Source organism: Larus michahellis, chromosome 6, assembly GCF_964199755.1.
Source record: "Larus michahellis chromosome 6, bLarMic1.1, whole genome shotgun sequence".
In the NCBI taxonomy this organism is placed as follows: domain Eukaryota; kingdom Metazoa; phylum Chordata; class Aves; order Charadriiformes; family Laridae; genus Larus; species Larus michahellis.
Genome location: NC_133901.1, coordinates 57,399,189 through 57,422,935, shown reverse-complemented (window position 1 = coordinate 57,422,935; position 23,747 = coordinate 57,399,189). Strand labels below are relative to the sequence as shown.

Below are 23,747 nucleotides of genomic sequence, written 5' to 3'. Positions count from 1 at the left end.
CAGCCTTAATACATTGCTATTTCTGGCCGGGCGGCCGGAGCCGGGCAGGGGGCCGGCTCTGCCTCCCCCTCCCTCCAATGGCGAGGCCGCCCCCGGCCCCTCCTCGCCGTGACGTGCCGGCCCGGGGCAGAGGAGGCTCCCGAGCCCTTGGCTGTCCCTGCAGAAGCTGTAACAAAACGCAGACCCCCAGCGCCGGGCTAATGGAGGCAACTTAGACAGGAGCAGGCGCGGCCCCTCGTCTCTCGGCGCTGCCTCCCCCCCCCCTCCCCGCACCGGGCGCGGCGCTCCCCTCCGAGCCGCCGCCCCGAGCGCCGCCGGGCCCGCGGGACTGCCTGGCCGCTTGCGCTGCCCCGATGATGTTACCGAGCCCCGTCACCTCCACCCCCTTCTCTGTCAAAGACATCCTCAACCTGGAGCAGCAGCAGCAGGACCCGCACTATGGGGCCCAGCTCCCGCACCACCTGGAGCACCACTTCCACCCCGCCGCCTGCCTGCTGGCGGCCGCCGACGGCGCCCGCTTCTCCGACGGCGAGGAGGAAGAGGAGGAGGAGAAGCTGTCCTACCTGAGCCCCATGGCAGCCCCCGTCAGCCAGGCAGACGCGCGGATCTCCGCCGACAACTACGTGCACGCCGTTCTGCGCGGCTCCTGCGAGGCCCCCGGCCCGGGAGAGGAGCTGGACCCCGCGGCCCGCGACCCAAGTGAGTATCGGCCCCGCCGCGCTCCCCCGCACTGCCCCGCACCGCCGGGACGGGTCCGTGGCTCCCTCCCCGCGGCGCGTTCCCAGCCCGCTGGGCATCGCCCCGCGAAGCCCCGGTCCCGGCGCTGCAGCGCGGTTCCCCGGGCATGTCGAGCCGGGACTGGCACGTCGTGGCCGCCCTCCGCCGCGCTCCGCTCGCCGCCTCCCCGGGAAGCGCCTCCGCAGGGCCCCGATTCGGAGCTGACGGATCAGGCCCGCGCTCCGCAATTTCGGTAGCGGGGAGGGAGGAACGGGGCGGGTTAGGCCTAACCCGCGCCCGCTGCGGCGGGGCCCTCCGGGAGCGAAGCGGCGGAGCAGGTGCCCGGTGCCGTGCGCGGCTCGTCCCGGCGGTGCCGCAGCGGTAACGCCGCCGGCACGGAGGCGCGGAGACGCGCCCGGCCTCGCCGCCCGAACCGGTGCTTCGCAAGCGCAAGCGATGCCGGAGGCGGCCGGTCCCGGCGCTGCTTCCCCGCCCGCACCGCGGTTCCCCGACGGGCGCGCAGCGGCGCGGAGCCGGCCGGGGCGCGGCGCGGGGCTCTCGCCCGCCGGTGGGGCCCGTCGGGAGCAGCGAGCGCCTGGCGTCGGCGAGGTGCAGCCGTGACCTGTGCTCCCCCGTGCAGAGAGCTGCGTCCTGAAGAAGCCGCTGGACGCGGCGGAGAAGGCGGAGGAGGCGGAGAGGCCGAAGCAGCGGAGCCGGAGGAAGCCGCGGGTCCTCTTCTCCCAGGCGCAGGTCTTCGAGCTGGAGCGGCGGTTCAAGCAGCAGCGTTACCTGTCGGCGCCCGAGCGGGAGCACCTGGCCAGCAGCCTCAAGCTCACCTCCACGCAGGTGAAGATCTGGTTCCAGAACCGGCGTTACAAGTGCAAGCGGCAGCGGCAGGACAAGTCGCTGGAGCTGGGCGGCCCCGCGGCCCCGCCGCCGCCACGCAGGGTGGCCGTGCCCGTGCTGGTGCGCGACGGCAAGCCGTGCCTCGGCGGGTCGCAGGGCTACGGTTCGGCGTACAACGGGCCCTACTCTTACAACGGCTTCCCCGCTTATGGCTACGGCAACGCCGCCTCCTACAACCCCGGCTACGGCTGCACCTACCCGGCGGGCACCGGCGGCGCCTCCATGCAAGCCGCCTGCAGCCCGGCGGCGGCCGCCGGCCCCTTCGTGAACGTGGGCGGCCTGGGGGGCTTCGGCGGCGGCGGGCAGCCGCTGCACCAGGCGGCGGCGGGGCCCTCCTGCAGCCAGGGCGCACTGCAGGGCATCCGGGCCTGGTAGCCCGCACGCACTGAGGGCCGGGAGCGGACCGGCAGAACGGCCCGGCGGCTCCGGGGCCCCCGTTATCACCCGCACCGCAGCCCGGCTGCGCGCCCGCGCAACGCGCGCCCTGGACCGGCGACGGCGGCGGCGGCGGCGGAGGGACGGCGTGGCGGGACCCCGGCGCTCCCGCGGGGCCGGCGGCGGGAGGAACGGAGCAGAGCGGAGCGGAGCGGCAGGACGGAGCCGCCCGAGCTCGCAGCGAAGCGCCGCCGCCCCGGGGAGCCGCCGCGACGGCCGGGCGGGCCTGGGTGGCCGGAGCCGATCGCGCCGCGCCAGCGGAGCAGCTTTGCTTGTAAAAAGCCGACGGCGGGGCCCGGGGGTGCCGCGACCCCTCTATCTACTCTGTATCGGTTACTGCCAGCGCCAGCTCGCCGAGTCAGTCAATAAACCAGGTGCAATATCCGCCGCCCGCTCCTCCTTCGCCCAGCGGCCGGTGCCCGGCGGCGGGGCCCGTGCCGGTGCCCGGCGGCGGGGCGGTGGCAGCGGCGTGCCCGCGGGGCAGGGCGGCCCGGCCGGCTTGTGAGCGTGCCAAGGGCGCTTGAATGGGGCCGCGCAGCTCAGAGCCGGGCCCATTGTGGCCGCCGGGCCGGCGCTGAAAGGAGCCGCCGAGGAAGGTAGCGGGAATAGGCGCTTATTGGATTCGGGAACAAAAGGTGTGGCAGGGAGGCGAGGGACAAAGGGGCCCCGGCGCCGAGATTGACGGGCCGCTTTGCCCCCCACTGAGGCCCAGGCCCGGCGCTTTATGCGCGGGGGCTGCAGAAACGTGCTGGGTTTTGTTCCCCTTTCTGGGAGCGCAGGGGGAGAGGAGGGGGGTCCGCGGGCCGCTGATTAGGGCCGGCCGGGCCGGGGCAGCCTGAATGCCGGGGCATTATTGCTACATGTTCAGCCATTTCGCTCGGCTGCAGGGGGAGGGGGCGGCCGAGGCCCCCGAGCCCTGCGGGACCGGCCGCGGGGTCGCCTCTCGCCGGCCCCGTCCCGGTCCGCCCCGTCCCGCCGCCGCCGCCGCAGCCGCCGCGGAGCTCTCGGGGCGGTCCCGGCTCCGCCGCCGCGGCCGTGCCGCTGCCGTGCGGGTCCCGCCGAGCGCCGGGACGGGAGCCGCGGCCGGGGAGGGGCGGACACCCGCGGAGCTCTGTCTGGTTCGCCCCGGGCGGCAGCGGAGACCGGAGGCGCGGGGAGCTCTCCCGCACGGTGCCGCACGTCTCCCCGGCCGCGACGCTGGAGCTCCCGAAGATATTTCCAGCGGAGCCTTCTCGGAGCCGCCGGGACGGACGCAGCGCAGGGCCTCGGTATGCCTCCCCGCTCATCCGGCGATGCCCACCGTGTCCTCCCCCTGCCCTCCCCATGCGTGTCGTGTGATGGTCCCTTCGCCACAGGCAAGGACCAGGTTTTGTAGCCTTCTGCCATCGCAGAAGCAGCAGGTAATGACCGTTCAGGCTGCTAAACCCGGTTTTACGCTGCGCATTTCCACCACGAGAGCTGAACTCGCACCTTTGGGGTTTGCTAGGAACTGGAGAAATTCTTTCCATCGCAGCACGGCGGGGACAGAGCGGGCAACCAGCAGGCTGTGTGTCCCAGCCCTGGCTCGGCACGGCACCCCGCTGTCCCGCGAGCCACCCCGAGGCCGGCAGGCTTCGCGGGGCCGGCACTGGGAGAGGATGCGGCACACCCAGCCGATTGTTTGCTGGATGGCAGCAAGGTGTCGCGGGAGAGGAAGCCCAGGCCCCGCTCTTGGCTTTCGGAGATGAGTGGTTAAGGCCCTGTGGTCTCGTGGGTAGAAACAGGATAGCCAAGAACAAAGATAGGTAATGCTCTCTCTTCACAGCAGCAGTCAGGCTGGGGAGATTTGTCTCCGCCATAGGAAAGAGTTGCATTTTCCTCCATGTTCTGCCAGACGGTTGTCTGCAAAAATAGGGGACCTGCGTGAGGTCATGCCCTGCTGCGCAAGCCAGAGGAATCGTAACCACAATACAAGCTCCTCCAAAATCAGGGTGTGTGAGAGGCGCTCCCAGCTTAGCACATCCCCTCCAAGTATGTGGCAGCTGGTTAGAAATCCACTGCATTCCCAGCAGCACCCAGAGGCTCTGGATGAGACCTGAGCCCTGGCCATGGGTCATGCTGCCCACATCCATAGCCACGGTCTCTGGAGCACGGACAGTTAAGCAGAGTGAAGGGGCATACAGGGACCCCAGGACCATGTTACAAGAGGCGATGCCGGGCGGAACCAGCATCACCAAGCACCAACAGCACCCAGCACTGCTGCAAGTGTGAGGTCAGCATTGTCCTCACCCCACTTACACCTGGTGACACCCGTGTGTGCTCCCCGGCCCCGCTCTCCCCACGCTGAGCTGGAGCGGTGCCGAGAGGCCCAGCTGCAGGCTGATGTGGCACGGCGGTGGAAGTTTCTAGATGTCCACCATAGCCAGCTCTGTTCCTGGGACAGATCCCAGCTGTCCCACCGGCTCAGACTGGGGGGAGGGCAGGGGGTTAGTGGGAGGGACCCCTCTACAGAGTCTCGCCCCAAGCCCCGGAGCCGATGGGGAGGATGGAGCGGCACAAAGAGCCAGCGGTGCTGGAGGGCCCGGATCAGGGCGGCGGAAGTGAAGCGCTCCAAAGAGGAGGAACAGCCGGCAGAGGACGGTGGGAGGGAGATGGTGGGAGACCGCAGATTGGATGGGCTGCCCAGGGAGGGGAGACACAATGGAGGGAAGTTGCTGCGTGGCCGCGCTGGAGGCAGTGCCCGCCCGTGACGTACCCCATCCCCTGTCCCCCGCGCCCTGGGGCGAAGCGGGACACTGCAGGTGGGGCGCGAGGCAAGAGCTGCAGGGTGCTGGTGGAAACCCTTCTGGCATGGTCCTGCTGCGGCCGTGGTGCGGATGGAGGGACATTTGGGAGGGAGAGATGGGGAGGGCCATCATCAAGGGGCAGAGGGCGCATGTTGTTTCTTCCCAGTCGAACGGGGGGATTTACTGCTGTTTGGGAGTCAGGGAGGGGAGGTGCTGATTGATTTTGGACAGGGAGGAGATTCTCTAAAACAATGCACAGGCTTAAAGCAAAGGAGGGACTGTTGGGGCGTCCAGGCTTTAACTATGAGGCTTCAGGCCTGCTCTGTGCATGGACTCCAGTTCTCTTTTTCATTCAAGTTTCCTGGCCAAGGAGGAGCCCATGAGCAGAACTTGCTTCTGTCCGGTGGTTCCCAGGGAGGCTCTATCCAAACCCCAGCGCTAGCTAGTTTTCTGAGGCGTCTTCCTCATGCCAGGGATTGTGCAGGAGCAGCGCTGCTCCCTCTGTAGCACTGCAGATCTGCTCTGGTTTCCTCTCCTTCCTGACATCTTTTTCCATTCCTTCCTCCTGCACTATGGTCATCCCTCCCCCTCGCGCCCTTCATCCTTCTCTCTTCACCACCCACTCGCTGCCATCAACAAGGAGCTTGCCTGGGGAGGGAGCAAGATGCCCGCTCCCAGCGAGGCTGGCCAGGCTGCCCATGGACCTGGGAAGACCTCACTGAGTTCTGGTCCCGTCTGCTTCCACCCAGGCACAGCCACCTCCCGCTGCCTCGGAGCTGGGAGCCCAGGGACCCAGCTGTGTGCTGGGGTGGTGCCCAGCTCTTGCCCCTCTGTGTTGGAGCTGGGTTGGAGCAGCAGATCCTGCCCTGCAGCGCTTCCCAGCGCAGTTGCCCCACGCCATGAGCTGGGAGCTGCTGAGGCTGCTCTGCGGAGATGTCAGTGCTCGGTGGGCAGCCGGTGCCTGGAGCTGGAAGCTCCTCCTGGTGATAGCAATGTGGGGTTGTCACACAAGCACTCTCCAGCGCCAAGAAATCTGTGTCCAGCCATGGATCAGGTAATTAAATTAAAATATCAGTACTTGTGCTGCGGTGTCTCCAGGGAAGGTTTCTCTTGCTACTTGCCTGCTGGCACAAAGGCCAGGGACCTGCCTCCCTTCCTTGGATGTGTCACTGGTGGCCACAGACCCTCCCCAGTCCTCCAGCCTGTCCCATGCGTCACAAGTCACTACACCTGACTAAGTGGGGTGGGGGGACTCGCATATTTCAGCTGTTCCTTCTCTCCACCCTGCACCGGGGAGACCGAGCACAGCACTGCTACGAGGGATTCGGGTGACCCTGCTGGAGAAGGGGACTCCATCTCTGTCCCCTCCGGAGCAGACAGTGCTGCTGAAGGCCAGAGCCGCCCCCAGACAATAAAATCCATGGTCGTTTTCCCGTGGATGACCTTCGCCGTGTCTGGGGCTGCTGCAGGTGGGTGCCGCCGGGGCCCGGGGGGTCCCGGGCTGCCAGCTGGGACGTTGCTCCCGGGGCCTGTCCCCAAGCGAGATACGCCACCGCCATCTATCGGCAAGCACCCGGGGACAGGGAGCGACAGGTACCCCTCAGTCCCCACCACCCCATGGCACAGGGACGCTGTGTCCGGTGTTGGCTCAGTTTGGGGATGCCCGAGTGCCCCTGCAAGCCTTGGGGGGGGGTGCAGAGCAGGCGGGCAGAGCTGCCTCCCCCCGCTGGCATCGCGTCTCTGGCGCTGGGGACAGCAGTGGGACATGCTGGACGTCGGGAAGGCTGGGCTGGTTGCGCCGGCTCTTGGCAGGCTGGTGTCTCCCCATGGCTGAGCTCTGTGGGAGCTGGGGGTCTCCCGACACACGTGGGCAGCATCGCTGGGGCTTGTGCACATGGCGAAAGGAAAGCACTCACATGCGTCCCCACTGCAGTGGGAGAGCTGGGGACAGGGCCAGCATCCCCTCCCGGCCTCTAGCCACTCTGCAGGGCCCTTTCTAGTGCGCAATGTTTTGCTTTCTGTTTTTTTTTTTGTTTTTTTTTTTTTACTAAGCACAAGCATCCAGCATGTCTTTGTGAGAGAGCCAACAGGTTTTTATCTCTGATTATCTTTTCTGTCCCAAAGCAGTGCAATTCACCCAACGCCGGGACCCCCTCTGAAAGCTCCTGATGCCCCGGCACTGCCCGCTGCCTCCAGCTACCGCATTCACCCCCGGCAAGTCCTTGCCCAAGGACATTTGTGATGGTTGAGGTGCCCGTTACAGCTGCATCCTCACCAGAGGGAGCTGCGTCCCTGCTGGAAGTACAGCCCAATTTTGGCCCAATTCCCTACTCCCTCCGCTTTTAATAGCCCTTGGCAGTACTCTGGGCAACATACTGCCCAGGTCTAATGGGCACCCAAAGGTGCTGGGGACAGAGGAGAAGGCTGCTTGGGTTTGCATTTCTCCTGGCACCCACCTGGACACAGTCTGTGCCCTGCCAGGAAGCTCTTATGTCACCCTGTGTGCCCCAGGGGAGATTGCAGGGTTTCTCCAGGGGTAGCACTGCCGGCAGTGCAGCACCTGCAGGCATCCTGGGCCAGGGAGATTAGGGATGGAGACCCCCATCTCCACCCGTGGAACAGCCCTTGCTTCAACTGCTTTTGAGACTGATCCTGGGGCAGGCTCTAGTGTCACGGTGCACTTGAGCTGTCCCCACTGTCCTCACCCGTGTGCCCTTGGGGGAGCGTCCCCTGCTGCCACCTCAGTGCCATCTCCATCCAGCCCAGGAGCGGCTCTTCTCCCACCTCTGCCATCTTCCTGATGAGGCACGTTGTCTGCCTGCACCCCAGCTCCAGCCAGGCAGCATCTCCGCAGAGCCACTTTGCAGCCCCTTGTCGGGGGACTTTGACACATAACCCTGTGCTAAGTATGGGTATTGCCAGCATCTCCCCATGAAACCAGACACGCTGAGTGCAGTCCCAGCCCAGCCCTGGGGATGGGCCTCTGATGGCCTTCCTCTGATGACTCTTTACAGCTGAGAAAGCAGGTTTTCAGCCTCCGTTTTACCTTTCAGGCTATATTCCTTACGTCCTTGCACTGCTGCGAAGATCAGCCGGAGCCGGGCAGGCTGGGACCAGCCCAGCCAGGGGTTGTCTCTCAGTGGTTTAACCCAGGCAGTGACATGGGTCAGAAGAGGGTTTCCCAGGGCCCACCAGAAGCAATGTCTGCTCTGTGTCCAGGCAGCCCTGGCGCCCGCGTTTACCACCGCTGTAAGGCCGTGGGGTCATGAGAACTTGTATGACTTTATTGGGGGTCTGACAGAGCCCTGAGGAATCCCAGAGCCAGGGCGGGTTGGAGCTGGAGGGAGGCTGGGAGCCCACCTCCGCGCTCCCCGTGGGTCCCAGCCACCTCCTCCCACCGAGCAGGGCCATCTGGCACCCGCTGCAGAGGGGCCGGGGGACAGGAACGCTCAGGGTAGCCCAGTGCACCGGCAGAGGAGGGGCAGGGATGCAGTTTGGCAGGGCAGCGCCCTTGCCCCCCCGCACCTGCCCCCGAGCTGGGCTGGCAAAGGGCCCTACGGGCTGGGATCCAGCACCCTGTGTGGGGTCCCTGGGGCAGGAGCAGCTCAGGAGCCCACCGTCCCCTGGCCAAAGGTACGGGGCAGACACACTGGAGGGATCTCCCCTTCTTGCTCTGGGGGTGATGAACTCCCCTCAGCTCCCCTCACCCCAGCACTACCCTTCACCTGCAGGAGCACAGGCATCTCCAGTTACCCCAGGAAGGCAGCCGGGGGCTCCTGAGCTGCTCCTGGCACGGCAAACTCGGGCTGCCCGAAATAGCTTGGGCTCCTGCCACATCAGAGCTGCGGCAGCCCTAGATCTGTCACCCAGAGCGGGGCAAGGCCAGCAGCGCTGCCCGGCTCTGCCTGCTCGGGGGCTGCCCCCCACACAGGACCCCCATCCTGGCACCAGCAGCAGGACAGGGCTCGAGGGATGGTTGGACACGGGACGGCAAGGCAGCAAATCCCTGCCCGCGTTGGATGTGGCCAGGGATCCTGCAGGGAGGCGAAAGGAAAAAGGGCTGTCTCCAAAACTCTGCCAGGCTGAGCATGGCTTCCTTGCTGGAAAGCCAAAAATAGTCTCTTTACTCAGAAGCGGCTGTAGGAGGGATCTCATCCGAAGTGCAGCCAAATACCGAGGAGGCCATAGGACAGACCCAGAGCAGCGTGGCTTCGGGAGGCATTATCAGACCTTGGAAAGGCAGCAGCCATAGCAGAACCAGCCAATAACCCTGTTACCTCTGGGCATCTCATCATGCCAAAGGCGCCAGAGGAACCAGGCTGGCTGGTGAGGGGACACGGCACCCCGGCAGACCTGGGCAGCAGCCACAGGCAGCCCTTGGTCTGCGGCAGAAGTTCAGCTCGGGGGATGGAGATGGCAGCAGGACAGGGGATTTTTCCAGTCTCTCATGGCCTGGGCCAAGGGATATCTGGAAACCCCCTGGATGACACTGCTGTCCCTGCAGAGCCAGACGGCTGGCAGGCAATGCCATCCTCTGCAGGGCTGCTGCCGCCTGCTCTGGGCAACACCCAGCTGCTGCTGGGCAAACTGGCAAAATGCCAGGAGACCAGAAAGGCCGTGCCCTTGCCGGGGCAGCGCTCGGGCCCATTGCTCACGTGGCAGCATCCCTGCGCTGTGCTGATGTATCACCTCTCCGTTCCCGGGGGTCTCCCTCCGTCCCCCAGCACTTCTGTGGGCAGTTATTCCTGGAAACATCCTGGAGTCACCTTCAATCATGCCTTCACCCGCTGACATTTATAGAGCTTCTTCCGGCGGATGATGGATTTAAGAGTGTGAATCTTCCCCCATCCCAGCCCATGTTTATGCCTTCCCCTCCGCGGCGTCCGTCATTGCCTCGGTGCGTGGTGAGGGCTAAAGGCGAAGCTGCAGCTCCGCTGCCAACAGCGGGCAACTTCTGGGCAGGAGGACCCACCCTGGCAGAGCCCAGTCGTACCCGTCTTCTGCAAACTCCCGTCTAATGCCCTGCCCGCCGAGCTAATCCTCCCCTGGTCTCTCCCAGCCATTTCTGCTTCTCGGATTTCTCCCTCTTGGGTGGAGGAGTGGCAGGGCTGCCAAATCTTGCAATACTCAGGCTATTTCTTAAAGCCCCAGCTCCTGAAATGGTGGGGGAAAATGGAGGCTCCTGGCTTCCGGCAGCTTTTGTTTCTTTAAGGAGCTTCTCGTCCTCCTGCTTGTGCAGAAAAACCAGGGACCAGGAGCCTGCAGCCCATGCCAGGGAGCAGAGGATGGGCACAGCCTGCAACCCAGGCAGACTTGGGCTGTGGAGCACTGGCTGTGGCTGCTCTGTGCCCAGGGATACCCAGAACTGCTGGGCAGCCGTCAAAATTCCCACCGGTGGTGACTTGGCCTCAATCACCCACCCCCAGGAACCAGGGACTAAGAGAGATGCTTAAGGGAAAGGTGGAGCCGGGGCTGGGATGGGGTTTGGGCAGGGTGTCAGGCATCCAACCTCTTGGCAGTGCTGGAGCCTGATGCCCCCGAGGGCTGTGCGTCCCCCCCTGCTCGCCCAGCAGCCTTTCCAGCTGCAGGACAACCCCTCTTTCCCTTCTTCGCAGCACTCCGTGCTGGCCAGGCCAGGCCAGTGGATCCTCTGGTGCAGCCCCGAGCTGACCCAGATGCTGCCGGCAGCACATACCACGGCTGTGAACGCATTTCCTCCAGGGAGATATTTTGGGCATGGCACCGTGGGATGGATACTGCTCTTGCAGGCACCACGGGAGCATCCCGCGAAAGCCAGGCGTCACCCAGGGGCACCCAGCTGGAGGAACCCAGAGCTGAGCTCTGCTCTGGGAAGGTCAACGCAAGTTGGTGATACTTCGGTGCTCAGAACATGACCCACTGAGGCTGGCTCGCAGGTCCAGAGCTGGGTAGGACCCTAAAAGAAGTTGGTATCAAGACAGCTAACAAAATGGTAAAAAAAATAAGCTATTCTGTTAATTATCATTACGTTAGACAAAATATTAGCATTTTGAGCAAGCGTGTTGATAGAGTTTTAAGACACCTAACAAGGCACAAACTAGTTTAATTTCTCAAAGTGAGGCGGCAAAAGCCCCAAATCTCCTGTGCGAGGTGCACGAAGCCCTCCAGCCTCACCCAGTGCCGAAACTCCTGTGCTGTCCCCAACACGCACAACCCAGGGCTCTCCTGCCATTGCCTCCACTCAGGGCATTCTGGAGGCATCCTGAGGAACCCCGGTCAGACTCGGGGTGTGGGACTGCCTGTCTGAGGAGGCATAAACCTCACCTTCTCCAGTGGTGTCATGGCGCACACCATGCAATGGGCTGGGCCATGAGCCAGAGGAGATGGAGACCATCACCCTCCCTGCACGCTGCCAGGGCGGCCGGGCCAGGCAGGACCCCTCCTCCCACCACTGCCCCCAAACCCCATCCCCCTTCCTCTCTGGCACCCATCAAAAGGGCTGAGCACCGGGCACAGTCAGAAAGGAGCGGTGCCGGGAGCTGGGCCATGCGGGAGTTAAGAAGGTGACATGAGGACAGAGCAGAACAGTTTTTATTGGAGGTGTCAAGAGCAGGAACAATAACAAACCTACAGGCTCCCCTCCTCAAGTGCCATCCTCCCCCCCACCACCACCGGGGCAGTCAGTCAGCATCACATGTGCGTGCTACAAGACAACGGCAAGGCTTACACTTCGCTTCAGCCAAAAGCCAGACAAAGCCCCCAGCATCCTGGGCAGCGCTGCTGCCCCCTCCTCGACGACTGCGAGCTCAGCTTGGCCCTGCCAGTGGGAGGGCAGGACATTCGCCTTCCCCTCCAAGGAGGGGCAAGCTTTGCGTGGGAGGAGGTTTTGGTTAAGGGAAGGACAGGAGCACAGCTCCACCGAAGTGCCAGGGGACGTGACCTGGGCTGCAGCTCCCAGCGGGACATCTCGGAGGAGCCCGGGAGAGAGCAAACCATGCAGCCTGAGCAGAGCTGCAGCAGCCATAGGCAAAAAACGGCATCGCTAAAGCCCGAAGGGCTTCGCTGCCCCCTCTCTTCAACACAAACCAAACCGAAAGGCAGAGGGGTCAGAAGACAAACCAGGAGGGGAGGTGAAGCAGGTCTGGAACGGCGTTTGGCTCTGGCTCACTTCCCAGCCCGCCGCTCCTCCTGGCGCTTGGTGAGGATGTATTTGAAGAACTCATACACGGACCAGGCGATCGCCGTTGAGGGCATCTGATAAATGACTCTCGCCTGCACCCCTCTGAAGTAGGCGGTCACGCCGCCCACTTGGTACACCGTCCTGAAGGCATTGGCCATGCCTGTGATGTGTCCGCTGATGTTGGAGCTCAAGGCCAGGGACTCCTGGGTGTTGAGCAGCGTTTTGCAAACGTCCAAAGGCGTAGTGGCAGCGGCAGCGACAGCCCCCGCGCAGGCTCCGGAGACCACGTGGGAGCCTGGGTTGTACTGTCTGTGGGGGTTGAGCTGCTCTTGCAAGAACTCGTAGGTCATGAAGTGAATGGCTTGGAAGGGGATGTTCATGGTGAGCTGGGTGGTGTAGCTGCGGTAGAAAGCTCCGGCCCCTTCGTTGCGCCACACAGCCCGCACACAGTCCGTCACACGCTGGTAAGGCGAGTTGTACATCTGCATCCTCTGTTTGACCACTTGGGATGGACGGCGGCAGCCAGCAGCAGCCAGAACCCAGGCGCGGAGGGGAAGAGGAGAGAGAAAGGGTAAGCGCAGCGCCAGGCTTCCTCCAAGTGCCCGGAGTTTGATCACGCTGGTGTAAGAGCTAATGACGGACAACTCAGACCAGCAGTGCCCTGCGTGTCCCCAGGCAAGACTGCCGCCATTCAGATCTGCCGAGGCATCACCGTCGCACAGACATCTCCACCTGCAAACCCTGCAGCTGTCGTGGCCCCAGGGAACACCTCGATGCCCGGGACCTTATACTACAGGTCCACCCTTGCTTCCAAGCGACCGACATCTCCCCATCCACCACTGCAGAGCTACCACGCAGTCAGGAGAACCCCTTCTGCATCTATTCTCCTATTTTCCAACAGCTCTTGATCTGGATGAGCCCGTCCCTCCCCAGCTGCCCCCACTGCAGCCCAGAATAACCACAGCACGCGGCAGAGCCCACCAGCCAGAAATCATTAGTGGCCGCCGCTGAAATGCAGCCGTTCCGGGGCGAAAACCAGATGCCAATTCCCCCCCTCCACATCCAGAGCGGGCCCAGAGTGCAGCCTGCTGCTGTCCTGCCTTCCCCCATGCAATACGGCCACAAAGAGCTAAAAACAATGTGACTACAGACTACTACAGTTACGATAAGACGATGAGCTCCAGGGAAGGAATGACAACAGCCTGGCCACACACCTGCCTACTCCTTGGGGTCCCAGCAGGCAGGAACCTTGCTGGGCCCAGATCAGCTGGGGCCTGCACCGCCACATACCCTCCAGTTTTAAGAGGAGAAAATACGTTCATGGCTGGCTTTCCCTTGTTATTCCTCCTTCTCCCACCATATCCACAGACTTCAATTACAAACTCCCTCTGCCTTTTTCATACATACCAGGCTCAACAAAATCGGCATCTTCCAGACATTCCACAACACAAGATCTCCCTTCTCCTGACTTCTCTGCATGCTTTCTGTACCCCATTCTTTTCATTTTCTTCTTGAACGCAGGCCCAGAACTGTACAACATCTTCCCGAGATCTCACCACAGCAATGCCCAATTTCCACACACTTGAAATAACTTCTTGCCTTCTCTCCTGCCCCAAGTCACTGTCCCCAGCCAACCCCCTGGGTGAAAGGCTGGTGCCCTCTCAGCTCCTCCTAACCTGGGGTTTGCTGCGCTCCCCAGAACTAATCTCTTCCACCTACCCCCTCCAAAACGGGCAGCCAGCAGGCTCCCTAACCAGAGCCGCTGGCCCCCAAAGGGTCCTTGCAGTCGGGCAACCAATGAGGACAGCACCCTCCGTGCCGCAGAGGGGACCCCAGTGGCATGGGCAGCGCCTGATCCTCCCCTCCCCGGCAGGCCAGGACCATCGTTACCTTCAGCAGGGTTCATGGCTGCATCGTGGAGCAACGTTGCTACACACCCGGCTGCACCTGCAAAACAAGAACTGCCACATGTGAGGGGTGGGAGGCGAGGGACCCCGGGGCTCCACCACGGCCCCGAGACCCCCGCCAAGGCACAGGAGGAGACCCCTGGAAGAGGGCAAGATCCGAAGGCGGCCTCCATCTCCCCTCCAAGAGGCGGGCTGGTCCTCAGCACTTCCCACCCGGAGAGAGCTCAAGAAAGAAGGAGAGGATTGCGACAGGTTGTCAAGTCCCGTGGGCCGACCGGGACTCACTTGGGGACAGGCCCAGAGGGCGGCCAGTGTCCCCAGGCCCCACAGAAGAGAAAGCCGACAGCGCTCCACTGCACGCCTGCCGATGGCGGGCCGTGCCCTGCTCTCCCCTCGGCCCCACGCTCTGCCCACTGCGGCGGCTCCTGGAGTTGAGTAACGGGCACCACGGCGTGACGGGCTCTGAAAGCACGCAGCGCTGCTGGAGCGAGCTCTGTCACCAACCCACAGCGTCACAGCCGGTCCCGGCTTGTCTGCGGGCAGCTCCCGTCCACCAGGCCGGGGCCACTAACCTGCTTCAAGCCCGGTACCGTCAGCGGCTGCAGAGAGCACAGGGCTTTAGGGCACCCGTGGCACCCCAACACCCTGCGGCCCAGCGGGGCCAGGCCGGACCTGACCTCCCCGCAGCCACGCTCGGCCTCTCCCCACCCCGCTCCCCGCCCCAGTGCGGCGGCCCCCGGTAGCCCCCGGCGGGGGGTTCGGGAGCAGTACCGTTGGCCACATGGCTATTGCCCCCCGCGTGGATAACGTCGCTCAGCGTCTTTTTTAACTTTTCGTAGCAGGCGAAGTAGAGGGCGTGGGCCGGGCCGGCGCCGGTGGCGGTGATGTTGAGGCCCCGCATGGGCCGCCAGACGCCCTCGGTGCGGGCGATGCGCCACAGGGCCTCCAGCACATTCCGGTAGCGGGCGGCGGGCTCCGGCCGCAGGCTCTGCATCCGCGTCTGCAACACAAGGCCCGCCCGGGCGGCCCGTCACCCCCCGCGGGCCGGGCCGGGCCGGGGCATCCCCCCGCCTCCCTCCCCGGTAGGCCCCGGTTCGCCGCCCCCCTCCCTGCCCCGCCGCCGGTACCGGCACCTTGACGCAGTCGACGGGGTACATCACGCAGTGCTCCATGACGCCCGCCACGGCGCCCGCCAGCATGTGCGTGGAGACGGCGGCGCCCTGCGGCAGCGCCTCGTAGTCGGGAGCGGGCGGGGAGCGCGGCTCGGGGCCCCCCGGGCCGCCCCCGGCACCGGGACCCGGCCCCGCCTCGGCCTCGGCGCCACCGCCCCGCCGCGCCCGGCCCGCGCCGCCGCCGCCGCTGCCCATCAGCAGCAGCAGGACGCGGCCCGACTCCGCGCCGCCCCGCGCGCCGGGGCCCGCGCCCGCCCCCGCGCCCGCCCCCAGCTCCATGGCGCCGCCGCCACCGCCGCCGCCGCCGCCCCGGCCCCGCGCCGCGCAGCCCCGCCTCTCGCCCCGCCCCGCCCCGCCGTCCCCATTGGCCGCCGCCGTCTATCGCCCGCCTCCGCCGCGCGCCCACTGGCTCGCCTGCCCGCCCGCGCCGTGCTCATTGGCCGCCGCCGTCGCGACTCGCACGCCGCCATTGGCCGGCCGCTCCCTCCGGCGCGCTGAGGCGCGCCGTCCGTTGGCCGACGGGACACTCCGCCCCGTCGCCACGCGCAGCCCATTGGGTGCCTCAACTTGGCGCCCCGCCCCGCCGCGCAGCCCATTGGGCGGCGAGCCCGTGACCTTTGGCCCGCCCGCCGTTCCTCTCCGCGGGGCCGGAGAGCCGCCATTGGTTAACTAGCCCGTCACTCCGGCTCTCGGCGCGTGTTGTTTATTTGGGCGCCACGGATTGGCTGGGTGTTGGCAGCGACGCCGTGATAGGCCGCGCGGCAGGACGCCTCCGTGTGACGTCGCCCGGCGAAGGTCGGACGCAGGAGCAAGGGCGAAGCCGGGCTCGGCCCCCGGCCTCCTGGGGGCACCGCCCCGCCGCGCTCCCATTGGTCGCCGGGCCGAGGGGGGCGTGGCCCCGGCAGGGCGTGGCGGCGGAGCCGATTGGGCGGTGCGGCGGCGGGAGGCGGAGCGCCGCCCGGCTGCACTCGGCTGCGGCGGCCCCTATTGGCCGCGGTGGGGGCGCCTGGTGACGTGGCCGCCGGTACCGGCGGCGGGTGCCGGCAGCGGGGCGATGCGCGGGCGGGCGGCGGAGGGCGCACATGGCCAGGTGAGCGGGGCCGGGCCGGGGGGGTGCGGGGCCGGGCCGGTCCCGGTGTTGAGCTGTGGCCTCTGCCCACAGGATCGGCGTTTCCTGCCCGTCGTGGCGCTCGGCGGGACCCTGCCCGTTCTTGGGGCCGCGGCAGCGCCCGGCGGCGCTGGGGCTGGCCCTCGTCCTGGGGCTGCTGCTGCTGCTGCTGGTGGCCGCCGCCCCCCGCCGCTGGACCGCGCCGTCCCGCGCCAGCCGGCGCGACGAGAGGTGAGCGGGGCCGGGGGCTGCCGGGGGCTGCCGGGGGGCCGGGGGTCGCCGGTGCCAGCCGGTGCTGAGGCTCCCTGTCCCCGCCCCTCCCGGGCCCCCAGGTACCTGGCGCGGGTGGAGGAGCTGACGGCCACCGATACCGAGGACCTGGCCCTCAGTTACGGGGTGGTCATCGACTGCGGGAGCAGCGGGTCCCGGGTCTTCGTCTACTTCTGGCCCCCGCACAACGGGAACCCCCACGACCTGCTGGACATCAAGCAGATGAGGGACCGCAGCAGCCGCCCCGTCGTCAAGAAAATTAAACCAGGTCGGTGCCACCCCTCCCCGCTCCCGGCCCCACGGGAGGGGTCCGGCCGCTGCCGGCGGCGGGGCTGGGCCGGTTCACAGCCTCCCTTCCCCGGGCAGGCATCTCCACCGCGGCGGCGGCGGCCCCGGAGAAAGCTACGCCCTACCTGCGCCCGCTGCTTCAGTTCGCGGCGGCCCACGTCCCCGTCCAGAAGCACAAGGAAACGCCGCTGTACATCCTATGCACGGCCGGCATGCGGCTGCTGCCCGAGAGGTGACTCCTCGCGGGGGGACACGGGGACCCGCCGGGACCCCTCAAGAAGGGGGAAGGCAGCTACCTCGTCTTGCACCTCAGGGAGAATTAGGAATCCTGGGGGGGGGCGGGATTGGAGAAAGGAGCAAGCAGCGCGGGCTGCAGGAGGGGGGTTTCAGCACGCTGGGAGGGAGCTGAGAGGAGACGCTTTTTACTGAAGTCTGAAAAGCATCGATGTAATTTCCCGTCTCCACGCTGGGTGCAGCAGGAGGGCTCGGGGGGGGCTGGACGTGGGGTGTGTTGCAGCGGGAGCGTCACCGGTGAAGGTGCCTCGGCATCTGTCCCTCTCCTGTGCTCTTGCAGGCAGCAAGCTGCAATCCTGGAGGACTTGGCGAGAAACGTGCCCCTGGAGTTTGATTTCCTCTTCTCCAAATCACACGCAGAAGTGATTTCAGGCAAACAGGAAGGTAGGAGCTGCCGCAAAGCACTGCTTGGTTCCCTTTAGTGTACTGGCATAATGACACTTTCTGTCTCGTACAGGTGTCTATGCTTGGATCGGCATCAACTTTGTCCTGGGGCGGTTTGATCATGAGGATGGTGAGTCTGATGGCTGGAAGGGTTTGAGCAGAGCCCTGCTGGAGCTAAGAGCAAGCTCTGGAGTGGGCAGCACCTGCCCCTCTGGCCAGGCAATGCCTGACTCCAGCCACGCGCATGAAACTCTCCTGGACCTGGGGGGACACCTGCCCCAGTCACGGGAACAAGGCCCTGGGGAGGGGGGGGGCACCTGCAGCATTTTGGGAGAACTGTGGAGAGAGGGTTTGTAGTAGTGTTCCTGTAGTGGCTTCTAGTGGTGGATGCTCTGGGGGAACGTACAAAGCTGGGAGGCAGCCAGGCCCGAGCGCCAAGACCCACTGCCCTGCAAGTGATTCTTGGGGGCTGCTTACAGGGGTGGAAGAGCCCCATGAGGCTGCTCTGGCGCGTAACGGTGGAAGGCACGAGATGCTGTCCCAGGCCCTGCCTCTCTCTGACACACTGCTGTGCGTTGCAGAGGAGGATGCGGTGGTCACCGTAGCACTGGGGGACCAGGGACAGTCCCTGGTTCGGAAGCGAACAGTTGGGATCCTAGACATGGGCGGTGCCTCCCTGCAAATCGCCTATGAAGTACCCGACTCTGGAGCCTTCTCCTCCCCACAGCAGGTGCGTATCTGGCTGGATGGCCCCCAGAGCAGCCCCTGCCTTCCCTGGGTCCCTGCTGATCACGGACCCCTCTGCGTCCCCAGGAGGAGGCTGCTAAGAGCTTGCTGGCAGAATTCAACCTGGGCTGTGACGTGCAGCACACTGGCCACATGTACCGCGTCTACGTCAACACCTTCCTGGGCTTCGGGGGCAATTTTGCCCGGCAGCGCTATGAGGAGCTTGTGCTGAACCAGACCTATGTGCACAACCGGTATTGCTGCCTCACCTAGCGGTGCCGCATTGCGAAATGGGGTGCTGGTTCCTTCACATCACCCTCTCCCCACTGGGTTTGCCCCAAGAGCCGCCTGTGGTGATAATAGGTCACACAGCCACGCTGGCAGCAGTAGATGCTGGGGCTGGCACACAGCGCACAGGCACTGCCCTTCTCCCAGCCTGGCAGGCGTTATCAGTGCCCTATCTCCCTGCCTTCCTCCTCCTTTCCTCATGGCAGGCTGCGAGGAGGCCCCTCTGGTGGCTTTTGGCTTTTCTTGCTTTGACTTTCCCTCTGTCTCCAGCACCGATTCACTCGGCACATCCTTCCATCGCATCCCCACCTCGAGCTCTCTGTCTCCTGTCTCTCCTTCCCTTCCCAGAGCACTACGTGAAGCTGTCGCCAGAGGCGGAGAGGCTTGGTGCCCAGGTACTCCTGTGCCGGGAGCAAACCCTGCCTCCAGATCCCCGGGGGCTGCACAGGGGTGCGGATCCCCGCAAGTGGGGTGGGGTGGCTGTGCCTTGTTACCCCCTGCAGGTGCTCGGGGCATGTGGCCACAGGTCACCATGACAGATCTGTCAAGTTTGGCTTCAGCAGGAGGTGGCGGGGCGGATGCCAGCACTGCGGGGTACAAGGGGCCACAGCCTGGTCTGGTGCAGGGGGTATCCATATGTGGGGCAGCACTAGGCTAGGCTTTGGGGGGTAGTACAAGACCCCCCACGCAATTGCCTTGCCTTCCTGGCCTGTTTTCCAGCCTGCACAGCCAGTGGACAGGGCTGAGCCCCGAGATACCCTTCCTGGACCCCTGCTTGCCCGTGGGGCTGGAGGACACGGTGGCCAGGGGTGGCCAAACCCTGTACGTGCGAGGGCGAGGGGACTGGCTGGCCTGCGCGGAGCAGCTGCAGCCCCTCCTGGCTGGGTCCAACAGCAGCCAGGCCTCCCTGGTGGGGGCCTACAAAGCACCCATCGACTTTGGCAACAGCGAGTTTTACGGCTTCTCTGAGTTTTTCTACTGCACAGAGGATGTGCTGCGCCTGGGGGGCCGCTACAGTGCCCCCATCTTCACCTCTGCCGCCCAGGTGGGTGCTGGGGAGATGCTGTTCCTGGGGCTGTGAGGGAGCAGGGGCCGTTTCTCTGCCGTGAGCCCTGACTTCTCCCTTTCCCAGGAATACTGCAGCCAGCAATGGGAGGTGCTGACCCAGCGCTTCCGTGGCGGCCTCTACTCGGCACATGCTGACCAGCACCGTCTGAAGTAAGTGGCCTTGCTGGGGGGTTGCCGTGGCCAGACCTCCTGGGGGGCTTTTGCTGGGGTGAGGGACCGTGGTGCAGGTGGTAGCATCTGGTTGATGCTCCCATGTGCTGTGCCTGCAGGTATCAGTGCTTCAAATCAGCCTGGATGTACCAAGTCCTTCACCAGGGCTTCCGTTTCCCCCTGGACTACCCCAGCCTGCGCACGGCCCAGCTGGTGTACGACCGGGAGGTGCAGTGGACGCTGGGAGCCATCCTCTACAAGACACGGTTTCTGCCACTCAGGTACCATTTGCTTGCTGATGGCATCGCTCAGGGAAGGGTGGTTGGGGAGGAGCAGGAGTTACCGCACCGGGCAAGGGCTCTGCTGCCTCAGCAAGGGGAGCAGTGGCGCAGGACCCTGGTAGTATCCCATGGCATCTCACGGCCAGTCCTGATGACTCCTCTCCACAGGGATCTCCGGCAGGAGAGCATCCGGCAAGCACATGCCTCCTGGCTGCGCCTCTCTTTTGTCTACAACCACTATCTCTTCTTCGCCTGCATCCTGGTCGTAGTGCTGGCCATAGTCCTCTACCTCCTGCGGCTGCGCCGCATCCACCGCCGGCAGCTGCGCTTGGCCCAGCTCACCCTGCTCTGGCTGGACAAGGTGGTGGTACCGCCAAGCCAGGGAAACGGGCTATGACATTGGTGGTACCCACCGTCCCATTGCACCAGCAGAACCAGGACTGTCTGACAGCCTGGGCTCCGAGGGCTTGGACTCTTTCTTGAAGACCATCTCAACTCTGCACTCCATCATCTCCACATCAGAACCAAAACCTGTGGGCCAAGGCAGCTACAGCCACCAGAGCTTTCCTCTCTGCCTCGCCCCAGTCCTAATCTTCATGTTTCTTGGCCTCCGGCCTTCTCCTTGCTACGTGGTGTAGAGCAAAGTCCTCTGCTGCTAGCGGGCTGAAGGCTGCAGCCCTGGCAGGTCCCTCAGATAAGCAGGACATTATCGCTGAGGTGGCCAACCCAGGGCTGTTGCCTGAAGCACTAGGCCACCCCATGACTCAGCCACCAGTTTGCAGAGCAAGCTGGTGAGGTGCTGTAGGTCATCACCCGAGGTCCTTTACAAGTCCATGGGCTGGAGAACACCAGTCACCAGCGAACTTACTGCAGGAACCAGGTGAGCCACGAGCTCCAGGGGGCTGTTCTGCCCAGCCTGGCCCCTCTCAGAGCACTCTTTAAGAGGTGTCCTGCTCTTTGCCATGTCTTCCCCTCCTAGGACAATCCTCCCATAGTCCTAGCCACTGCCCCAGGCTCAGCACCGAGAGCTCAGGGATTGGTACCTAAGGCACCACCAAAGTGGGCTGTGTTTCTTTTCATACATTCCCTCCTCGGCGCATCTGCCCCGTGATGTCCCACAAGTTAATCAGGCACTACTGCCAGGACCCGTGGTTCTCTCCCCTGAGCGCAGGCTGGGCCTGCCCACAGGGCAACCACCTCACTCCAGCTCAGCTCACTGCCCCAGGGCAGATCTGGGCTGTGGCTCTGCGCACAGGCACGAGCCTTCTTCCCCTGGGGCTGGAGCCCCTGATGACCCAATGAAGATCGTCACTTTTTACTTGAACTCGGCTGTTCCCATTCCTGTAGCAATAAACAAACTCCTTGAGCCATCCAACACTGGTCTTGTTTTCTAGCAAACACCTCCCCAACAGTGATGGCTCTGGGCTGGCAGCATGACTGGGGGCTGGTAGCGGCAATGATCCAAACTGAACTGTTGTGATTCTCGGAGGCAGCATCCTTTGCTGCTCTGCTCTCCTCCCTCCTCTTAACACAAGGAAATTGAGCCTGGCCACTCAGAGCCCCTGGAAGATGTTGTTCCCTGCTTTTCACCTAATTCCCCACCCCAGCCTAGAAAAGAAGCCACTATGCTTCTCCAGCTGCTGCACAGCCACAGGGATGGCCCCAGCACAACTGCCTACCACCAGGGAGGCTGGACACGTACACAGTTTTCCCTCTAGCACATGCTGCTGCCTACCTGTGACCCCAGTCCCACAGGACAAGTGCACAGGTGGCATCAAGGATAAAACTTTCCAGGCACCCAGTGTGCTGCCAACCTTCTGCTCCACAGCTGAGGATCCCAGCCTTGTTCCCATGGTGCAAGAGCAGGCTTAGAGGGAAGAAGCCTGAATAAAACCAAGACTGTTCCTCAGCCTCAAAGCATCAAGTGACTTTGCCTCCAGCATCACTTACTAGAAAAAGGATTTATTTCCACAACACAAATTTAACAAACACAGACAAATAAATAAATACAGATAAATTATCTGATAAATAAGGGGAAACCTAAAACACAATGCCCTACTCAGTTCTCAGAACCTGAACACAGGTGGTGGTGGTGGTGGGTACCTAGACACTACTGCAGCACCCTCACTGCTGAGGTGGGAGGAGACACAGCACCACTTTAACCCCCCCTGCAGGCTGCCAAGCGGCAGAATCCCCTGCCCTACATCCCAGCGCTTCCCTCATCACACCCACGGGGGGGCTGCATGCTCCTCAAGGGTCAGCCCTCCCTTCTCACACCCACAGCCAGAATCTGTCTTAGCAAGGACCACCCTCACCGCAGGGGACTGACCACACAACAGAGGATGAGAAGGCAGGAGCCCGTTGCACGCAGAGGGGCAGCTGGTGCCTGAAATGACCAGGGACACAGTAACTAGTTGGGCAGCTTGGGCTACGAGCAGGGGTTTCACTCAGGGGGCTGGGGCTTGAGTGCACTAGAGGGAGCAGGTCAAGCACTGCAGGGACAGGATCCACTGGCACTGCACGCAGATCTCTCTCAGGATGGTGCTCAGTGTCAATAACTGCAGCACTCAGCCAGCTGAGGAGATCTCTCCCTGGTAGCGTGTCTGCTCTCGGGGCCAGGATTACCAGGTCCTCATCCCAGGCAGGGGTGCTGCCTGCCACGCTCAGGGGCCCAGCCATCATCGGTCCAGGTTGCAGCGCTCAGGGTGCGCTGGGCAGCGGATCCAGCCTCTGTCCCAGCACCTCTGGGGGCTGCCTGGTACAGGAGGATAGAGGCTGGAACAGCAGCAAGAGCTGGGGGATGGAGAAAGGAGAAGTTAGTACCAAACTGCACCCACAAGGGAGCACCTACAAACCGCACCCCCTACAGGGCAGTGCCTGAGGAACCACAGGCTCAGGGGGAGCGCTTGGTTCGCTCAGGCCCAGCGCAGAGCAGCAGCTCCACACCAAGACCAGCTTGCCACAGCCACAATGCACAGAAGCCAAAGCATCTCGCACCAAGTGAGAACCAGGCTGCAGCTCCCTCCCCAGCCAGACACAGGCAGACAAGCATGGACATCTCTGCCACCCCAGCCCTCTGCCCACTCACGGTGATGATTTTGGGAGGGGGGTGGTCTCTCTTCAGGCGCCAGCTCCCGAGGACTGCTCACTCCCAGAGGAAGCGCACGTACCAGATGGTCTCGTTCTTCAGCTGCGGCCCGAACAGGGGGTTGGCTTGGGCCAGGATGGCGATGAGCCAGCTGCAAAGGGACACAACCTGCAGTCAGCCCCGGTAGCACGGGGGCAGGGCCCAGGATCCCGGGATGCTGCCGCCTCCAGGGGTTGGCAGAGGGAGGCGGGCCGCAGCCCGCGGGCTGCCCCGTTCATCCGCAGCAGGAGGCTCGGCAGCAGCCACCGGCCCCGGTGAAGGTGCACGGAGGATGGGGGAAGGGCGGTATCGGGGCCCGGTTCGCGGTACTCACAAGAGGTAGCAGCACACGGCGGTGGTGACCAGCATCGTGATGATCACCCTGCGGAGACACCGGCGTTAGGGCGGTGAGGCCCGCTCCCGCACCCCCCGCCCCCGGTATCCCTTCGAGGCCCTCACTCACCCGCGGTTCGGCCCCTTGGGCACGAACCAGGGGGCGGCGATGCCCACGAGGCCCCAGAAGGCTGAGAAGAGGACGAGCGGCAGCGCGAAGCTGTGCGCCGTCATGGCCGCCCCGCACCGACAGACCCACCGCCGCCGCCGCACCGGATGCCGCTCTGCCCACTGCCGCGCGCGGCAGCCAATCCGCGGGCGGAGCGCGTCAGCGCCGCCTCTCATTGGTGGAGACGCGAGGCCGGGCGT

General features: G+C 64.4%; 4 protein-coding genes across 4 annotated transcripts; 2 read left to right on the top strand and 2 right to left on the bottom strand.

Annotated features, from left to right (window-relative positions):
• Positions 1–156: 156 nt before the first annotated feature.
• Positions 157–2,443, top strand: NKX2-3 (NK2 homeobox 3). The gene is made up of 2 exons (XM_074591511.1): positions 157–699; positions 1,358–2,443. Exons 1-2 carry the CDS (start codon positions 354–356, stop codon positions 1,996–1,998), a joined length of 987 nt encoding a protein of 328 aa, XP_074447612.1. The 5' UTR covers positions 157–353; the 3' UTR covers positions 1,999–2,443.
• Positions 2,444–11,375: 8,932 nt separating this feature from the next.
• On the bottom strand, positions 11,376–15,355 carry SLC25A28 (solute carrier family 25 member 28). Its single transcript, XM_074593272.1, has 4 exons — positions 15,023–15,355; positions 14,661–14,889; positions 13,873–13,929; positions 11,376–12,484 (listed from the first exon to the last, which is right to left on the bottom strand). Exons 1-4 carry the CDS (start codon positions 15,338–15,340, stop codon positions 11,967–11,969), a joined length of 1,122 nt encoding a protein of 373 aa, XP_074449373.1. The 5' UTR covers positions 15,341–15,355; the 3' UTR covers positions 11,376–11,966.
• A 676-nt stretch (positions 15,356–16,031) lies between these two features.
• ENTPD7 (ectonucleoside triphosphate diphosphohydrolase 7) lies at positions 16,032–21,291 on the top strand. The gene is made up of 12 exons (XM_074593265.1): positions 16,032–16,151; positions 16,224–16,400; positions 16,502–16,707; positions 16,806–16,959; positions 17,302–17,405; positions 17,479–17,535; positions 17,987–18,135; positions 18,219–18,385; positions 19,140–19,464; positions 19,552–19,637; positions 19,757–19,918; positions 20,087–21,291. The coding sequence occupies exons 1-12, from the start codon at positions 16,144–16,146 to the stop codon at positions 20,313–20,315; spliced, it is 1,824 nt and encodes a 607-aa protein (XP_074449366.1). The 5' UTR covers positions 16,032–16,143; the 3' UTR covers positions 20,316–21,291.
• Positions 21,292–21,864: 573 nt separating this feature from the next.
• Positions 21,865–23,738, bottom strand: ATP6V0E2 (ATPase H+ transporting V0 subunit e2). Its single transcript, XM_074593271.1, has 4 exons — positions 23,509–23,738; positions 23,380–23,427; positions 23,007–23,157; positions 21,865–22,711 (listed from the first exon to the last, which is right to left on the bottom strand). Exons 1-3 carry the CDS (start codon positions 23,721–23,723, stop codon positions 23,064–23,066), a joined length of 357 nt encoding a protein of 118 aa, XP_074449372.1. The 5' UTR covers positions 23,724–23,738; the 3' UTR covers positions 21,865–22,711; positions 23,007–23,063.
• Positions 23,739–23,747: the final 9 nt, after the last annotated feature.

Bases quoted from the DNA above. Each gene is read 5' to 3' on its own strand.
- SLC25A28 (XM_074593272.1), bottom strand. From the start codon at position 15,340: ATGGAGCTGGGGGCGGGCGCGGGGGCGGGCGCGGGCCCCGGCGCGCGG. The intron at 14,890-15,022 runs GTGCCGGTACCG...CTTGTGTTGCAG, and splicing joins ACCCCGTCGACTGCGTCAAG to ACGCGGATGCAGAGCCTGCG. The intron at 12,485-13,872 runs GTAACGATGGTC...GTCCATCCCAAG, and splicing joins AGCCATGAACCCTGCTGAAG to TGGTCAAACAGAGGATGCAG.
- ENTPD7 (XM_074593265.1), top strand. The intron at 19,638-19,756 runs GTAAGTGGCCTT...CTGTGCCTGCAG, and splicing joins GCTGACCAGCACCGTCTGAA to GTATCAGTGCTTCAAATCAG. The intron at 19,919-20,086 runs GTACCATTTGCT...TCCTCTCCACAG, and splicing joins ACACGGTTTCTGCCACTCAG to GGATCTCCGGCAGGAGAGCA.
- NKX2-3 (XM_074591511.1), top strand. From the start codon at position 354: ATGATGTTACCGAGCCCCGTCACCTCCACCCCCTTCTCTGTCAAAGAC. The intron at 700-1,357 runs GTGAGTATCGGC...TCCCCCGTGCAG, and splicing joins CCCCGCGGCCCGCGACCCAA to AGAGCTGCGTCCTGAAGAAG.
- ATP6V0E2 (XM_074593271.1), bottom strand. From the start codon at position 23,723: ATGAGAGGCGGCGCTGACGCGCTCCGCCCGCGGATTGGCTGCCGCGCG. The intron at 23,428-23,508 runs GTGAGTGAGGGC...GTGTCTCCGCAG, and splicing joins CCCAAGGGGCCGAACCGCGG to GGTGATCATCACGATGCTGG. The intron at 23,158-23,379 runs GTGAGTACCGCG...GTCCCTTTGCAG, and splicing joins GCCGTGTGCTGCTACCTCTT to CTGGCTCATCGCCATCCTGG.